The sequence below is a fragment of the Gossypium hirsutum genome, chromosome D13, assembly GCF_007990345.1.
Source record: "Gossypium hirsutum isolate 1008001.06 chromosome D13, Gossypium_hirsutum_v2.1, whole genome shotgun sequence".
Lineage (NCBI taxonomy): Eukaryota > Viridiplantae > Streptophyta > Magnoliopsida > Malvales > Malvaceae > Gossypium > Gossypium hirsutum.
Window position 1 is genome coordinate 29,086,316 of NC_053449.1, and position 19,052 is coordinate 29,105,367.

At 35.2% G+C, this 19,052-nt stretch overlaps 1 protein-coding gene and 1 long non-coding RNA gene across 2 annotated transcripts; one reads left to right on the plus strand and one right to left on the minus strand.

Annotated features, from left to right (window-relative positions):
- Positions 1 to 332: 332 nt before the first annotated feature.
- On the minus strand, positions 333 to 18,441 carry LOC107919670 (uncharacterized). Its single transcript, XM_041108687.1, has 3 exons — positions 18,279 to 18,441; positions 759 to 934; positions 333 to 670 (listed from the first exon to the last, which is right to left on the minus strand). The coding sequence occupies exons 1-2, from the start codon at positions 18,404 to 18,406 to the stop codon at positions 811 to 813; spliced, it is 252 nt and encodes an 83-aa protein (XP_040964621.1). The 5' UTR covers positions 18,407 to 18,441; the 3' UTR covers positions 333 to 670; positions 759 to 810.
- On the plus strand, positions 819 to 1,854 carry LOC121225020 (uncharacterized). Its single transcript, XR_005922672.1, has 2 exons — positions 819 to 953; positions 1,578 to 1,854. It is a non-coding gene; the product is annotated as an uncharacterized lncRNA (long non-coding RNA).
- Positions 18,442 to 19,052: the final 611 nt, after the last annotated feature.

Consider the following 19,052-nt stretch of genomic DNA (forward strand, 5'->3'; position numbering starts at 1 on the left):
CTACTCCTCACTCCAACAATGACCCTAACACGTCATTAGTAACCAAATATCAAAATCCTCACTAAAGTACTGACCGGTTTAGTCCATTCGATCTCTAGCGTAACAAGTTGAAGTTAGTACGCAAACAAATCATAAGCGTACAAACGATATGGAGTTCATGTCTAACACCATCACACAGTAATCCTGACCGAGGGTAAGCTTCTTTTCTTTTCTTTTCTTTTTTGGCCATAGAGTAAGTTTCTTGGATGACCCTATTTTCAAGCCTATTTTTCTTTTACTTCTTTCACCGTGTGGCCTCTCTAAACAATCAAACAAAAAACATGATTTACAAAATAACTAATCAAGGTTGAAGCCAGTGGTAGGCTAGGTAGTTTACATATATACTGAAACAAGGAGGCTAACCAATTAAGAAGGGGCAAACTCCATTACTCAAGCTAATAGTTTTAGTTTTTCAGAAAACTACAAAATTCACTGGCAAGTCCCGTATCAACAAAATGTGAGAACTTCCCTTAATTTTGAACACTAAATGATTATACAGCACAGGAAGAACAGCCAAAACCGAATAGGAATACAGATTATCAGGTGGCACATGCTTTCTTCCAATAAGACAAAAGCCACAGAACCAAAAATGCTACATTTGGTGAAATTCAAACTATACCTACCCCACATGCTGAAACAGAAAAGATTACACAAATTAGACATCACAATTCTCAGACAGTTAACATTTATATAAAGAACAGAGTCATGCAGAAATATACAGATTTTGATCATCAGACGGGATTCAGGTGAATGAGGGAAATAACATGTCAATCAATCATCATCATATGAGACATGGAAACTGGTGGTACAGCCTAAAGCCTCAGGGTCCTCAGCCCCACAGCAGTCGTAGAACTTGGCAGCATATGGCGGATCATCAGGTTTCAGTTCATAGTACCTTCAATCAATCCAAAGAGGTAAGACAGTAACTTGCAAACATCTGTCCTTGTCTCAGAAAATTGGAGAAAGAGAAATGAGTTCAATGAACTTGTAAGAAAACATTAGGATAAAAACAAGAATAGAATTTCTGCCCTGAGTAAATCAGTTATCTGCATAAACTTCATAAAACATCATTGCCATAACAAAGAGAAACAAATACGCGGGCACATTTGATACACTATAATATCTCCTTGTTGAAAACAGTCTCCAGTGAAAGCAGTAATAATCTGTTCTAGAATATGACATGTTGAACATATGTGCACGCAGAGTCTTTAATAGCATGAACGTAATCCAAACACTTTGCAATATTTTACATTTATGCACTCAGATTGCAGAATTGAGCGGTGCAACCTTCTACCAATGTGAGATAAGCAAAGTTTTATCACAAAGGACTGTAGATTTGGATATTAGAAAACAGCTATTTTGGTAAAAAAGGTAGAGCATAAAACTGAAAGCATGTTTCATCAACAGGCATTTCGAGTAGACACAGAAATATGTAGATATGGTCTCTTTAACCAAAATTACAAATAGAAGTGACAGGCCAACAGCAATGATTTTCCATTATTGAGAAGCTATCTGACATCCAAAATTGAAAATGTCAGGGTGGACTGCTGGTGACCTACTGAAAGTCAGATGCATCATTACCAGATATAGGTACTCATCATATGACTTCCGAATTGAAACCCAAGATCCCAATTGCAGATGGTTTATGATCCAATTTTGGAAGCCTGTGTTCCTAGTTTGGCCTTTCATCTCTAAGACAAGGTGGGCTGTGGTAGAATGCTTCAAGAATGTTATTAGTGGATGGGTGGTGGACATTGTCTTGAAGAAACTACTTACCATTTTTATTATAAATAGAAGTTATGAAAGGATAAAGTTTAAGAGCCCAGATATAACTATACTTATATTTTGGGTTTTCAACTTCCTTTTTTTCCCCACAAAAAGAAGGTTTTATGCTTCAATTAGTCATATTTAATTCCTAGAAAGGAACCGAAGAAGACTACCTTTATAAGTAGCAATTTGCATTCCTAGTTCCATTCCTGGTATCCAGACTGATCCAGATTCTAAGTAATATAGTCAAATTCCAGTTGAAGTGGTATGAGACCAATTTATTCAACAAAAATAACTCAAGTCCAGGTGAAATAATTGATTTGATCCTAGTATATGTATAACCATTTGAAAGCTTCACAAGCCTCCTAGGTGGAACCTTCTTGCAGTAGTTGGCTAAGGCTGGTTCATTAGTTTTTGCAACTATGGTGCTCTTGCTCGTCTAGGCAATCACCAAATGTGCAAAGCAAACTTTTCTGTTAAAAAATACAGAACCAATACAGCATCTAACACTAGATTGCCCACTTATACCCCACATGAAAATGTAAGTTACTGCAACAAACTTCCTCGTAAATGGACAAAGAAATTCATAAAAAAAGGGTTAATAAGAGCAATCCACCTTGTTTAAATGATTTAGTTTCCAGTACTTGATTCGGTTTCTATATCACTATATTAGTTTACAGGGGCTATTAATGTATATAAACTTCATTCGCTAAATTAGCTTATTTGTATTAAATTGCAAGCCTATATGAACCTCACTCTTGCAGCAGACATAACAAACAGAAATTCGAAGAAATAAAAAATAAAGGATACATTCGACTAATCTTTTTCTTCAGTTCGTTTATAAAGAATAAAGGAAATCCAAATGAGTCTCATTTGCTAAGGACTCAAACCTACAGGTTCCTAATTAAATTAAGCTTAGTTAAACCATCATCAACCAATTTGTTGTTTTCTCGATTTCTAGAACCCAAATAAAGAATCTCGAAACAAATCAATTATCATTCAAACGAAATGAAAATCATAAAACAAAATAAAATGCGTATTACCCATTTCTAGTGCACAAGCTGATAGTAATTAAACAAAATTAAATAACATATAAAATCATAAAAAGTACTCAAATCAGGTAAAAGGGTATCCAAGATCACTCTCCTATTTATTTCTTTATTTTTTCTTATAAGGAAAGAGACGATTATAAACACAAAGAAAGGCATATTGATACGACCCTGGCCAAGGATGCCCTTGATTTCAGCTTGAATTCAGCTCCTCAAGCTCCATTTAGCTTGGTTCAGCTCACCGGATTTTATTTTAGTTCACATGAGCTTAATTCAGCTCATTTGAGCTTGGTTTAAATTGAATTCAGCTCATTATTAGCTCTTTAGCTAAATTAATTTTATTTGCTGGAATAAATTAATTATTTAAGTTAATTAGTTAATTTAGTTACAGCTCTTAATTACTTGTCAGCTTATTACATGTTATAATTATGTTGTGTTATCCGAATTTAATTAGGTGGATGGATTATATTTAATTTGTCTTAATACCATTTAGTTCAGCCGAATATACATTTGCACCTAATTTAGTTCATGTTTTTTTCCTGTAGGATGGCTGAATGCATGAAGGAGCATTAAAGTCCAAGTGCATGAATGGTTCAATACAACGTATGGGAGTATACATGAATGGCTGAATACATGAATGGTTGGATTCATGGATATGGCTCATTTTATGATAATTCAAGGTGTTTATTCAGCCAAGAAGAGCAACTAAATTCATTCTCCAAAAGCTGGCCGATGCACTTCCCAAAACAGCAACTATGCGTTCACATTTGGAGTTCACACCAAGGACCATTTGGCTGATCATTGTTCACACTTCCAAAGACTTTTCCAACTCATTTTTCACACCTTCAAGGCTGTTCACGTTCACCTTTAGTGCTGGTCTCTTTTCAGCCAAGAATTACATTTTAATGAGCTCATTTAAGCTCAATTGGCTGAACCTAGCTACTGCCATTTCTCCAAGTGCATTTGCTCTTCTAGAAATCGTCCCTTGAGCTTCAAATTTAGCTGAATTTAGCTCCAGCAATTTAGTTTTTTATTTCCAAAATTTTCTAGCATTTTCTAGCCTAATTAATTACTTAGACATTAAGTCTTTGTTTTGGCCATTCGGCTACCTAGCTGAACACTATAAATAGTTGTTCATTTTCATTGTAAAAGGACTTTTGACTTTTGATCATTTGAATGAACTTTGTTCAAAGAGTGAGTTTTCTCCTCTCTAAATTCGTACGAGTTTCGATCTGACTTATCTAGCGTGCTAGTGGCGTCTATCGTTCTCTTTTGAACTTATCACCTTGCTTTGGTGTGGCGTTCAACCCTTCTACAATTCCGTAATCCCACCCTGAACCGAATAGAAATCGGGGTGACACTTTTTAGTGTTGAATCGTTTCTGGTGTTTAAGCTCATTTATCCATTCCACCGACTATCCTAGATTTTACCCAACTATAATATCTTTTTACAAAACCGAGCCTTCATTTATCAACTTCCATTTTTTCTTATTTCTATCCTTAAATCGAGCCTACTACCCTTATAAATTTACCATCACCTTAGCCAACCTTTTAAAACCATTTGAAAGCTTCCGCATCTTTAGCCTTATTTCATCCTATTTTTGATAACTCAACTATTCCTCGTCGACGATCGGGCAATTACGTGAAATGACTCAATTAATCTGGGCCGGATCACATCATCTGGTATCAGAGCTACTAAAACGAGGAGCGCCGACGTTCGTAATAAGGCCGCAAGTAGGTTCGAAACGTGAAAAAAATCAAAAAAATTTGAGTTGTAATTTAATTTTTTTCCCTTGTGTTTAGCTTACTATTGTATTGGAGTAACAAAACAGATCAAAAAAAATTCGAAAAAAAAATTGAAAAAAAATTCGAAGTATTAAAAAAAAGTGAGAAGTCTTGTGAGTTTTATTTTGTTATTATTTCTTATTGCTTCCGAGCATCCATTCATTCTACCATTCCTTCTACCCCCCAAAAAAATGCCACACATACTTTGATTTTTTTTTCTTTGTTTAGCCTACCCTACACCCGACGTTATCCCTTGTAACCCATTTGAAGCCGACCCTCTAAGCCATAATAAGTCTTCTTGAAACAAAATACGAATTCACGAAAGTGAGACGAGTGGAAAAAAGGCACGAGTGGTGAGTACATTAGAGCGATCAAAAGCCATTAAACGAGCGTAAACACGAGTGGTGTGCTATCCAATTTTCTTTGCGAGTGAAACGTGAGATTTTTGTGGTGAGGTATTTAATTTTTGTTTTGTTGTAATCATTTTTTTTAGTAATTAAATCATGTCTCAAGAAGAATTCTCTACTGATGAATTTCAATACTTGGTGAACGAGATGGGCCGAATTTTGGAGGAAGAACTAAGCCCATTAAAAAGACGTTTCAATCGAGTGGAGGAAAAGTCCCAACGGACACAAAATCCACCAAGTCGAGAAACGGAGTCGAGATCATCATGGCAATACGCGTCCAAAGACTACTCGCTAAGAGATTCTTATCGGGATTTCTATTCAACGAGGAACTCAAGACGAAGCAAAGCAAGTTTTGAGTTTGAAGCTTTTCAAGGTGACGAACGAGGAATCACAAGTAGTCCTTCATATGCACCAAGGTATTCGTCTGCCAAGAATCAATCTCGAAGAGGTGATCATTTTTTGTACGAAAGTCGTTCTAATTATACCCAACGAGAGTCATTTTGTGCTGATTCATTTGCAACATCTCCATCCTATAATGAAAGAGCGAGGCAAAAAGAAAAAGAAATAAGAAGAAAAGAAAGACAAGAAATGTTGATGAGAGAAAATGAGTATATATGGAATGAAATCGAGAGACACAAAAAAGAAATGAAAGAAAAGGAACAAGAAATCAAAAAAGTGAGAGAAAAAGAAAATGAAGAGAAAGAATTCAAAAAAGAAATTGAGATTGAACAAGAGTGCAAGCGAGAAAGAGAAATCGAAAGAAAAGAAGAAAAGATTGAAAAAGAAAAAGAAATCCAAAAAGAGAGTGAGGTCGAAAATAAAATTGAAAATGAGAGAGGAAATGAAAAGAGAAAAAAATAAGTTGAGATTAGAAAAGAAACGAGAGAAAAAGAGATAAACGACCCAGAAAAAGTGAGGAGCATTTCAACTAATCCATATGAAACTTGTTCTTGTTTTGTTTCTTCTTTCCAGGTGCCCGAGATATCAAACGATAATTTTCAACTTCACTACCTTTCCGATGAAAGACATTTTCATATGGTCAGTATAGGTAAGGTTGAAGATGAAAACGTGCCCCAAGAGTTCAAAGGTAAGAGAGGTGAGGAAATGTTAACGATCGAGTCACGACCACCAGGTTTGAAAATTGTTGAAATACTTTTTAGTGACTTAATTTCTAAACGCTCTCCTTATTTTGGTCTGATTAATTGCTACTCCCTGAATGTGGTTGATTTTTGTTCCAATCAACAAACCAAAGATTTAATTTTGCGTGATGACGGTTTTTCACGAAAGGCGATTAAATTTTTCATTTGTGACAATTTTGTGCACCAATTAACGCTTTGTGGAAAATCCATGAATTTGTGCAAGTATGAATTGATGAATGTAAAAAGTTTTAATTGTTTGTCCCTGTGTATGCAAAAATCCCATTGGTTTAACGTGTTTGGTTCAATGAAATTTTTGCTACATTTTGGCATGAATACTCAAAATCAAGTTTTTAAACCCGGAATCTATTTTGGTTCGTTTTATGGGAAAGTCAAGCTTCATCAATTTTGTGTGAACAATTTCTATTGTTTTGATAATTGGGTGTTGAATAAGGAACTGAGGAATGAAAAATTTGATTTCAATTTAAATTCATTCCTTAATCCATTTTTGTGGTTGTATTTGAAGTTCGTATTTCATTTCGTTAAGGTTAATTCAGCCATAGAGATTCGACTAGACTACATTTCCGAGGAGAGAAGATTTATGATGATCGACAAAGGTAAAAATGATCCTTGCTTTTCCATCCCTCGAGGTAAACAAGGTATGACTTACGAGAACTTTAAAATTTCTCTGCCCTATTCGGTTGGTAATAAAATTTTTGTTGAAGAATTGGTTGCTGCAAGGTATTTAAATTGTGATGTGTTTAACTGTTCAGCTTTATTTAAAAATGAATCATTTGTTTTGATTGATGCTGAAGATGCGATTTTGGAAGAACCAATCGTTCAATTTCCATTGCAAGGTTTTACTGTGCATTCATCTGTTTGTGATAAAAATTTGTGTTCAATAAGTTGTGGTGAGGAGTTTAATTGCTTGATCGATGAACGGATTAAGTTGAATGTGTCCACATGTCTCTTGAAAATTTTTGGTAAGATTCTCCTTGATGACAAGTTTGTTGAAAAGGTGAAAGATCAATGGCCACTGTTAAGCTTAACTATGCAAGATTTAAGCCGATTAAGTGGTAAAATCATAACTTGCAAAAAGCTTTGTTCAATCAATTGTGGGTATGAAATTTGGAAAATACCTTCTTGCAAGGATTATGAATGTTCTACCCAAATGGTACTTGGGCCACATATTTGCTCAAATGAATTCTTGATGATTTGTGATTACTCATTTAAAATAATTCCTTCGTTTGATGAGACTTTGTATGGTGAAGATGTAACAAAACATGTTTGGTGGTTTATTTTATTTGTGTTCGATTCCGTTTGATCGAGGAAAGATGAGTAAGCGGAGCTATGATCGAGTGAACCAACGGCTCGACTTTAGGACAAGTCGTTCTAAAGAAGGGGGGAATGATACGACCCTGGCCAAGGATGCCCTTGATTTCAGCTTGAATTCAGCTCCTCAAGCTCCATTTAGCTTGGTTCAACTCACCGAATTTTATTTTAGTTCACATGAGCTTAATTCAGCTCGTTTGAGCTTAGTTTAAATTGAATTCAGCTCATTATTAGCTCTTTAGCTAAATTAATTTTATTTGCTGGAATAAATTAATTATTTAAGTTAATTAGTTAATTTAGTTACAGCTCTTAATTACTTGTCAGCTTATTACATGTTATAATTATGTTGTGTTATCCGAATTTAATTAGGTGGCTGGATTATATTTAATTTGTCTTAATACCATTTAGTTCAGCCGAATATACATTTGTACCTAATTTAGTTCATGTTTTTTTCCTGTAGGATGGCTGAATGCATGAAGGAGCATTAAAGTCCAAGTGCATGAATGGTTCAATACAACGTATGGGAGTATACATGAATGGCTGAATACATGAATGGTTGGATTCATGGATATGGCTCATTTTATGATAATTCAAGGTGTTTATTCAGCCAAGAAGAGCAACTAAATTCATTCTCCAAAAGCTGGCCGATGCACTTCCCAAAACAGCAACTATGCGTTCACATTTGGAGTTCACACCAAGGACCATTTGGCTGATCATTGTTCACACTTCCAAAGACTTTTCCAACTCATTTTTCACACCTTCAAGGCTGTTCACGTTCACCTTTAATGCTGGTCTCTTTTCAGCCAAGAATTACATTTTAATGAGCTCATTTAAGCTCAATTGGCTGAACCTAGCTGCTGCCATTTCTCCAAGTGCATTTGCTCTTCTAGAAATCGTCCCTTGAGCTTCAAATTCAGCTGAATTTAGCTCCAGCAATTTAGTTTTTTATTTCCAAAATTTTCTAGCATTTTCTAGCCTAATTAATTACTTAGACATTAAGTCTTTGTTTTGGCCATTCGGCTACCTAGCTGAACACTATAAATAGTTGTTCATTTTCATTGTAAAAGGAATTTTGACTTTTGATCATTTGAATGAACTTTGTTCAAAGAGTGAGTTTTCTCCTCTCTAAATTCGTACGAGTTTCGATCTGACTTATCTAGCGTGCTAGTGGCGTCTATCGTTCTCTTTTGAACTTATCACCTTGCTTTGGTGTGGCGTTCAACCCTTCTACAATTCCGTAATCCCACCCTGAACCGAATAGAAATCGGGGTGACACTTTTTAGTGTTGAATCGTTTCTGGTGTTTAAGCTCATTTATCCATTCCACCGACTATCCTAGATTTTACCCAACTATAATATCTTTTTACAAAATCGAGCCTTCATTTATCAACTTCCATTTTTTCTTATTTCTATCCTTAAATCGAGCCTACTACCCTTATAAATTTACCATCACCTTAGCCAACCTTTTAAAACCATTTGAAAGCTTCCGCATCTTTAGCCTTATTTCATCCTATTTTCGATAACTCAACTATTCCTCGTCGACGATCGGGCAATTACGTGAAATAACTCAATTAATCTGGGCCAGATCACATCATCTGGTATCAGAGCTACTAAAACGAGGAGCGCCGACGTTCGTAATAAGGCCGCAAGTAGGTTCGAAACGTGAAAAAAAATCAAAAAAATTTGAGTTGTAATTTAATTTTTTCCCTTGTATTTAGCTTACTATTGTATTGGAGTAACAAAACAGATCAAAAAAAATTCGAAAAAAAATTGAAAAAAAATTCGAAGTATTAAAAAAAAAGTGAGAAGTCTTGTGAGTTTTATTTTGTTATTATTTCTTATTGCTTCCGAGCATCCATTCATTCTACCATTCCTTCTACCCCCCAAAAAAATGCCACACATACTTTGATTTTTTTTCTTTGTTTAGCCTACCCTACACCCGACGTTATCCCTTGTAACCCATTTGAAGCCGGCCCTCTAAGCCACAATAAGTCTTCTTGAAACAAAATACGAATTCACGAGAGTGAGACGAGTGGAAAAAGGCACGAGTGGTGAGTACATTAGAGCGATCAAAAGCCATTAAACGAGCGTAAACACGAGTGGTGTGCTATCCAATTTTCTTTGCGAGTGAAACGTGAGATTTTTGTGGTGAGGTATTTAATTTTTGTTTTGTTGTAATCATTTTTTTAGTAATTAAATCATGTCTCAAGAAGAATTCTCTACTGATGAATTTCAATACTTGGTGAACGAGATGGGCCGAATTTTGGAGGAAGAACTAAGCCCATTAAAAAGACGTTTCAACCGAGTGGAGGAAAAGTCCCAACGGACACAAAATCCACCAAGTCGAGAAACGGAGTTGAGATCATCATGGCAATACGCGTCCAAAGACTACTCGCTAAGAGATTCTTATCGGGATTTCTATTCAACGAGGAACTCAAGACGAAGCAAAGCAAGTTTTGAGTTTGAAGCTTTTCAAGGTGACGAACGAGGAATCACAAGTAGTCCTTCATATGCACCAAGGTATTCGTCTGCCAAGAATCAATCTCGAAGAGGTGATCATTTTTTGTATGAAAGTCGTTCTAATTATACCCAACGAGAGTCATTTTGTGCTGATTCATTTGCAACATCTCCATCCTATAATGAAAGAGCGAGGCAAAAAGAAAAAAAATAAGAAGAAAAGAAAGACAAGAAATGTTGATGAGAGAAAATGAGCATATATGGAATGAAATCGAGAGACACAAAAAAGAAATGAAAGAAAAGGAACAAGAAATCAAAAAAGTGAGAGAAAAAGAAAATGAAGAGAAAGAATTCAAAAAAGAAATTGAGATTGAACAAGAGTGCAAGCGAGAAAGAGAAATCGAAAGAAAAGAAGAAAAGATTGAAAAAGAAAAAGAAATCCAAAAAGAGAGTGAGGTCGAAAATAAAATTGAAAATGAGAGAGGAAATGAAAAGAGAAAAAAATAAGTTGAGATTAGAAAAGAAACGAGAGAAAAAGAGATAAACGACCCAGAAAAAGTGAGGAGCATTTCAACTAATCCATATGAAACTTGTTCTTGTTTTGTTTCTTCTTTCCAGGTGCCCGAGATATCAAACGATAATTTTCAACTTCACTACCTTTCCGATGAAAGACATTTTCATATGGTCAGTATAGGTAAGGTTGAAGATGAAAACGTGCCCCAAGAGTTCAAAGGTAAGAGAGGTGAGGAAATGTTAACGATCGAGTCACGACCACCAGGTTTGAAAATTGTTGAAATACTTTTTAGTGACTTAATTTCTAAACGCTCTCCTTATTTTGGTCTGATTAATTGCTACTCCCTGAATGTGGTTGATTTTTGTTCCAATCAACAAACCAAAGATTTAATTTTGCGTGATGACGGTTTTTCACGAAAGGCGATTAAATTTTTCATTTGTGACAATTTTGTGCACCAATTAACGCTTTGTGGAAAATCCATGAATTTGTGCAAGTATGAATTGATGAATGTAAAAAGTTTTAATTGTTTGTCCCTGTGTATGCAAAAATCCCATTGGTTTAACGTGTTTGGTTCAATGAAATTTTTGCTACATTTTGGCATGAATACTCAAAATCAAGTTTTTAAACCCGGAATCTATTTTGGTTCGTTTTATGGGAAAGTCAAGCTTCATCAATTTTGTGTGAACAATTTCTATTGTTTTGATAATTGGGTGTTGAATAAGGAACTGAGGAATGAAAAATTTGATTTCAATTTAAATTCATTCCTTAATCCATTTTTGTGGTTGTATTTGAAGTTCGTATTTCATTTCGTTAAGGTTAATTCAGCCATAGAGATTCGACTAGACTACATTTCCGAGGAGAGAAGATTTATGATGATCGACAAAGGTAAAAATGATCCTTGCTTTTCCATCCCTCGAGGTAAACAAGGTATGACTTACGAGAACTTTAAAATTTCTCTGCCCTATTCGGTTGGTAATAAAATTTTTGTTGAAGAATTGGTTGCTGCAAGGTATTTAAATTGTGATGTGTTTAACTGTTCAGCTTTATTTAAAAATGAATCATTTGTTTTGATTGATGCTGAAGATGCGATTTTGGAAGAACCAATCGTTCAATTTCCATTGCAAGGTTTTACTGTGCATTCATCTGTTTGTGATAAAAATTTGTGTTCAATAAGTTGTGGTGAGGAGTTTAATTGCTTGATCGATGAACGGATTAAGTTGAATGTGTCCACATGTCTCTTGAAAATTTTTGGTAAGATTCTCCTTGATGACAAGTTTGTTGAAAAGGTGAAAGATCAATGGCCACTGTTAAGCTTAACTATGCAAGATTTAAGCCGATTAAGTGGTAAAATCATAACTTGCAAAAAGCTTTGTTCAATCAATTGTGGGTATGAAATTTGGAAAATACCTTCTTGCAAGGATTATGAATGTTCTACCCAAATGGTACTTGGGCCACATATTTGCTCAAATGAATTCTTGATGATTTGTGATTACTCATTTAAATAATTCCTTCGTTTGATGAGACTTTGTATGGTGAAGATGTAACAAAACATGTTTGGTGGTTTATTTTATTTGTGTTCGATTCCGTTTGATCGAGGAAAGATGAGTAAGCGGAGCTATGATCGAGTGAACCAACGGCTCGACTTTAGGACAAGTCGTTCTAAAGAAGGGGGGAATGATACGACCCTGGCCAAGGATGCCCTTGATTTCAGCTTGAATTCAGCTCCTCAAGCTCCATTTAGCTTGGTTCAACTCACCGAATTTTATTTTAGTTCACATGAGCTTAATTCAGCTCGTTTGAGCTTAGTTTAAATTGAATTCAGCTCATTATTAGCTCTTTAGCTAAATTAATTTTATTTGCTGGAATAAATTAATTATTTAAGTTAATTAGTTAATTTAGTTACAGCTCTTAATTACTTGTCAGCTTATTACATGTTATAATTATGTTGTGTTATCCGAATTTAATTAGGTGGCTGGATTATATTTAATTTGTCTTAATACCATTTAGTTCAGCCGAATATACATTTGTACCTAATTTAGTTCATGTTTTTTTCCTGTAGGATGGCTGAATGCATGAAGGAGCATTAAAGTCCAAGTGCATGAATGGTTCAATACAACGTATGGGAGTATACATGAATGGCTGAATACATGAATGGTTGGATTCATGGATATGGCTCATTTTATGATAATTCAAGGTGTTTATTCAGCCAAGAAGAGCAACTAAATTCATTCTCCAAAAGCTGGCCGATGCACTTCCCAAAACAGCAACTATGCGTTCACATTTGGAGTTCACACCAAGGACCATTTGGCTGATCATTGTTCACACTTCCAAAGACTTTTCCAACTCATTTTTCACACCTTCAAGGCTGTTCACGTTCACCTTTAATGCTGGTCTCTTTTCAGCCAAGAATTACATTTTAATGAGCTCATTTAAGCTCAATTGGCTGAACCTAGCTGCTGCCATTTCTCCAAGTGCATTTGCTCTTCTAGAAATCGTCCCTTGAGCTTCAAATTCAGCTGAATTTAGCTCCAGCAATTTAGTTTTTTATTTCCAAAATTTTCTAGCATTTTCTAGCCTAATTAATTACTTAGACATTAAGTCTTTGTTTTGGCCATTCGGCTACCTAGCTGAACACTATAAATAGTTGTTCATTTTCATTGTAAAAGGAATTTTGACTTTTGATCATTTGAATGAACTTTGTTCAAAGAGTGAGTTTTCTCCTCTCTAAATTCGTACGAGTTTCGATCTGACTTATCTAGCGTGCTAGTGGCGTCTATCGTTCTCTTTTGAACTTATCACCTTGCTTTGGTGTGGCGTTCAACCCTTCTACAATTCCGTAATCCCACCCTGAACCGAATAGAAATCGGGGTGACACTTTTTAGTGTTGAATCGTTTCTGGTGTTTAAGCTCATTTATCCATTCCACCGACTATCCTAGATTTTACCCAACTATAATATCTTTTTACAAAATCGAGCCTTCATTTATCAACTTCCATTTTTTCTTATTTCTATCCTTAAATCGAGCCTACTACCCTTATAAATTTACCATCACCTTAGCCAACCTTTTAAAACCATTTGAAAGCTTCCGCATCTTTAGCCTTATTTCATCCTATTTTCGATAACTCAACTATTCCTCGTCGACGATCGGGCAATTACGTGAAATAACTCAATTAATCTGGGCCAGATCACATCATCTGGTATCAGAGCTACTAAAACGAGGAGCGCCGACGTTCGTAATAAGGCCGCAAGTAGGTTCGAAACGTGAAAAAAAATCAAAAAAATTTGAGTTGTAATTTAATTTTTTTCCCTTGTATTTAGCTTACTATTGTATTGGAGTAACAAAACAGATCAAAAAAAATTCGAAAAAAAAATTGAAAAAAATTCGAAGTATTAAAAAAAAAGTGAGAAGTCTTGTGAGTTTTATTTTGTTATTATTTCTTATTGCTTCCGAGCATCCATTCATTCTACCATTCCTTCTACCCCCCAAAAAAATGCCACACATACTTTGATTTTTTTTTCTTTGTTTAGCCTACCCTACACCCGACGTTATCCCTTGTAACCCATTTGAAGCCGGCCCTCTAAGCCACAATAAGTCTTCTTGAAACAAAATACGAATTCACGAGAGTGAGACGAGTGGAAAAAGGCACGAGTGGTGAGTACATTAGAGCGATCAAAAGCCATTAAACGAGCGTAAACACGAGTGGTGTGCTATCCAATTTTCTTTGCGAGTGAAACGTGAGATTTTTGTGGTGAGGTATTTAATTTTTGTTTTGTTGTAATCATTTTTTTAGTAATTAAATCATGTCTCAAGAAGAATTCTCTACTGATGAATTTCAATACTTGGTGAACGAGATGGGCCGAATTTTGGAGGAAGAACTAAGCCCATTAAAAAGACGTTTCAACCGAGTGGAGGAAAAGTCCCAACGGACACAAAATCCACCAAGTCGAGAAACGGAGTTGAGATCATCATGGCAATACGCGTCCAAAGACTACTCGCTAAGAGATTCTTATCGGGATTTCTATTCAACGAGGAACTCAAGACGAAGCAAAGCAAGTTTTGAGTTTGAAGCTTTTCAAGGTGACGAACGAGGAATCACAAGTAGTCCTTCATATGCACCAAGGTATTCGTCTGCCAAGAATCAATCTCGAAGAGGTGATCATTTTTTGTATGAAAGTCGTTCTAATTATACCCAACGAGAGTCATTTTGTGCTGATTCATTTGCAACATCTCCATCCTATAATGAAAGAGCGAGGCAAAAAGAAAAAAATAAGAAGAAAAGAAAGACAAGAAATGTTGATGAGAGAAAATGAGCATATATGGAATGAAATCGAGAGACACAAAAAAGAAATGAAAGAAAAGGAACAAGAAATCAAAAAAGTGAGAGAAAAAGAAAATGAAGAGAAAGAATTCAAAAAAGAAATTGAGATTGAACAAGAGTGCAAGCGAGAAAGAGAAATCGAAAGAAAAGAAGAAAAGATTGAAAAAGAAAAAGAAATCCAAAAAGAGAGTGAGGTCGAAAATAAAATTGAAAATGAGAGAGGAAATGAAAAGAGAAAAAAATAAGTTGAGATTAGAAAAGAAACGAGAGAAAAAGAGATAAACGACCCAGAAAAAGTGAGGAGCATTTCAACTAATCCATATGAAACTTGTTCTTGTTTTGTTTCTTCTTTCCAGGTGCCCGAGATATCAAACGATAATTTTCAACTTCACTACCTTTCCGATGAAAGACATTTTCATATGGTCAGTATAGGTAAGGTTGAAGATGAAAACGTGCCCCAAGAGTTCAAAGGTAAGAGAGGTGAGGAAATGTTAACGATCGAGTCACGACCACCAGGTTTGAAAATTGTTGAAATACTTTTTAGTGACTTAATTTCTAAATGCTCTCCTTATTTTGGTCTGATTAATTGCTACTCCCTGAATGTGGTTGATTTTTGTTCCAATCAACAAACTAAAGATTTAATTTTGCGTGATGACGGTTTTTCACGAAAGGCGATTAAATTTTTCATTTGTGACAATTTTGTGCACCAATTAACGCTTTGTGGAAAATCCATGAATTTGTGCAAGTATGAATTGATGAATGTAAAAAGTTTTAATTGTTTGTCCCTGTGTATGCAAAAATCCCATTGGTTTAACGTGTTTGGTTCAATGAAATTTTTGCTACATTTTGGCATGAATACTCAAAATCAAGTTTTTAAACCCGGAATCTATTTTGGTTCGTTTTATGGGAAAGTCAAGCTTCATCAATTTTGTGTGAACAATTTCTATTGTTTTGATAATTGGGTGTTGAATAAGGAACTGAGGAATAAAAAATTTGATTTCAATTTAAATTCATTCCTTAATCCATTTTTGTGGTTGTATTTGAAGTTCGTATTTCATTTCGTTAAGGTTAATTCAGCCATAGAGATTCGACTAGACTACATTTCCGAGGAGAGAAGATTTATGATGATCGACAAAGGTAAAAATGATCCTTGCTTTTCCATCCCTCGAGGTAAACAAGGTATGACTTATGAGAACTTTAAAATTTCTCTGCCCTATTCGGTTGGTAATAAAATTTTTGTTGAAGAATTGGTTGCTGCAAGGTATTTAAATTGTGATGTGTTTAACTGTTCAGCTTTATTTAAAAATGAATCATCTGTTTTGATTGATGCTGATGATGCGATTTTGGAAGAACCAATTGTTCAATTTCCATTGCAAGGTTTTACTGTGCATTCATCTGTTTGTGATAAAAATTTGTGTTCAATAAGTTGTGGTGAGGAGTTTATTTGCTTGATCGATGAACGGATTAAGTTGAATGTGTCCACATGTCTCTTGAAAATTTTTGGTAAGATTCTCCTTGATGACAAGTTTGTTGAAAAGGTGAAAGATCAATGGCCACTGTTAAGCTTAACTATGCAAGATTTAAGCCGATTAAGTGGTAAAATCATAACTTGCAAAAAGCTTTGTTCAATCAATTGTGGGTATGAAATTTGGAAAATACCTTCTTGCAAGGATTATGAATGTTTTACCCAAATGGTACTTGGGCCACATATTTGCTCAAATGAATTCTTGATGATTTGTGATTACTCATTTAAAATAATTCCTTCGTTTGATGAGACTTTGTATGGTGAAGATGTAACAAAACAGTTTGGTGGTTTATTTTATTTGTGTTTGATTCCGTTTGATCGAGGAAAGATGAGTAAGCGGAGCTATGATCGAGTGAACCAACGGCTCGACTTGAGGACAAGTCGTTCTAAAAAAGGGGGGAATGATACGACCCTGGCCAAGGATGCCCTTGATTTCAGCTTGAATTCAGCTCCTCAAGCTCCATTTAGCTTGGTTCAGCTCACCGAATTTTATTTTAGTTCACATGAGCTTAATTCAGCTCGTTTGAGCTTGGTTTAAATTGAATTCAGCTCATTATTAGCTCTTTAGCTAAATTAATTTTATTTGCTGGAATAAATTAATTATTTAAGTTAATTAGTTAATTTAGTTACAGCTCTTAATTACTTGTCAGCTTATTACATGTTATAATTATGTTGTGTTATCCGAATTTAATTAGGTGGCTGGATTATATTTAATTTGTCTTAATACCATTTAGTTCAGCCGAATATACATTTGCACCTAATTTAGTTCATGTTTTTTTCCTGTAGGATGGCTGAATGCATGAAGGAGCATTAAAGTCCAAGTGCATGAATGGTTCAATACAACGTATGGGAGTATACATGAATGGCTGAATACATGAATGGTTGGATTCATGGATATGGCTCATTTTATGATAATTCAAGGTGTTTATTCAGCCAAGAAGAGCAACTAAATTCATTCTCCAAAAGCTGGCCGATGCACTTCCCAAAACAGCAACTATGCGTTCACATTTGGAGTTCACACCAAGGACCATTTGGCTAATCATTGTTCACACTTCCAAAGACTTTCCAACTCATTTTTCACACCTTCAAGGCTGTTCACGTTCACCTTTAATGCTGGTCTCTTTTCAGCCAAGGATTACATTTTAATGAGCTCATTTAAGCTCAATTGGCTGAACCTAGCTACTGCCATTTCTCCAAGTGCATTTGCTCTTCTAGAAATCGTCCCTTGAGCTTCAAATTCAGCTGAATTTAGCTCCAGCAATTTAGTTTTTTATTTCCAAAATTTTCTAGCATTTTCTAGCCTAATTAATTACTTAGACATTAAGTCTTTGTTTTGGCCATTCGGCTACCTAGCTGAACACTATAAATAGTTGTTCATTTTCATTGTAAAAGGACTTTTGACTTTTGATCATTTGAATGAACTTTGTTCAAAGAGTGAGTTTTCTCCTCTCTAAATTCGTACGAGTTTTGATCTGACTTATCTAGCGTGCTAGTGGCGTCTATCGTTCTCTTTTGAATTTATCACCTTGCTTTGGTGTGGCGTTCAACCCTTCTACAATTCCGTAATCCCACCCTGAACCGAATAGAAATCGGGGTGACACTTTTTAGTGTTGAATCGTTTCTGGTGTTTAAGCTCATTTATCCATTCCACCGACTATCCTAGAATTTACCCAACTATAATATCTTTTTACAAAATCGAGCCTTCATTTATCAACTTCCATTTTTTCTTATTTTTATCCTTAAATCGAGCCTACTACCCTTATAAATTTACCATCACCTTAGCCAACCTTTTAAAACCATTTGAAAGCTTCCGCATCTTTAGCCTTATTTCATCCTATTTTCGATAACTCAACTATTCCTCGTCGACAATCGGGCAATTACGTGAAACGACTCAATTAATCTGGGCCGAATCACATCACATATAAAAGGAGAGAAAGGAGAGGGAGGATACCTGTTTTGGTCGTCATGACGACGACAAACAAAGAAAGAAGGATGAAAACGGCAAGAAGAAGAATCATTTGACGATGCAGTGTAGCTCTTCTTGCATCTCGTACATATCTTTTCTGTTTCTTTTTCCATTTCTCTCTTCTCTCCGATGGCTTCGCTTCGCTTCGCTGCGAGTGGTATTCTTATTTTCATTTTTCTTTCTCTGTTTTATGTAGACTATTTTCTGGCTTTAAATGTACTGACTGTAAGATAAATGTTTGGGTGAACTACATAATTGGTCACTCAGCTTTCACAAATTTCCATTTTAAATACCTAAAAAAAGTTGCAAAATAGGCTCCCATATTGTATAATATTTTCATTTTGGTCCCTCCCATTAAAATGGGTAACGGAGAACCCACATGGAATTTGTTGTAAAATTTTGTTTTTCCACCTAATAATATAATTTCCAAGTCATTATTACACATAACTAAATATTTTTTTTTGTGAACTACAATTAGACCTGTTTATGGGTCGAGCCACCCAGCCCAGCCGAAATGTGGGAGGGTTTGCACAAAACTATAGGCCCGAAAAATGGGCTTGGACAAAAAAATAAGGCCGGTTTAAAAAATAGGTCGGCCCTCGGGTAAGGCATTTTTGGGCCAGGCCCGACCTGAATTCACCAAATGACAAAAAAAATTTGCTTTTTTTCTGTTTTTTTCTGTTATTTTGGTGTTGTTTTCTCCTTATTTTGCTACAATTTTACTACTATGTTGCTACTATTTTGTTGTTATTGTTTGGA

What these genes read in the sequence shown, in the direction of transcription:
- LOC107919670 (XM_041108687.1), bottom strand. Translation starts at nt 18,406, where the DNA reads ATGGAAAAAGAAACAGAAAAGATATGTACGAGATGCAAGAAGAGCTAC. An exon ending in CGTCATGACGACCAAAACAG is followed by an intron (nt 935 to 18,278) that starts GTATCCTCCCTC and finishes GATTGATTGAAG; the next exon opens with GTACTATGAACTGAAACCTG.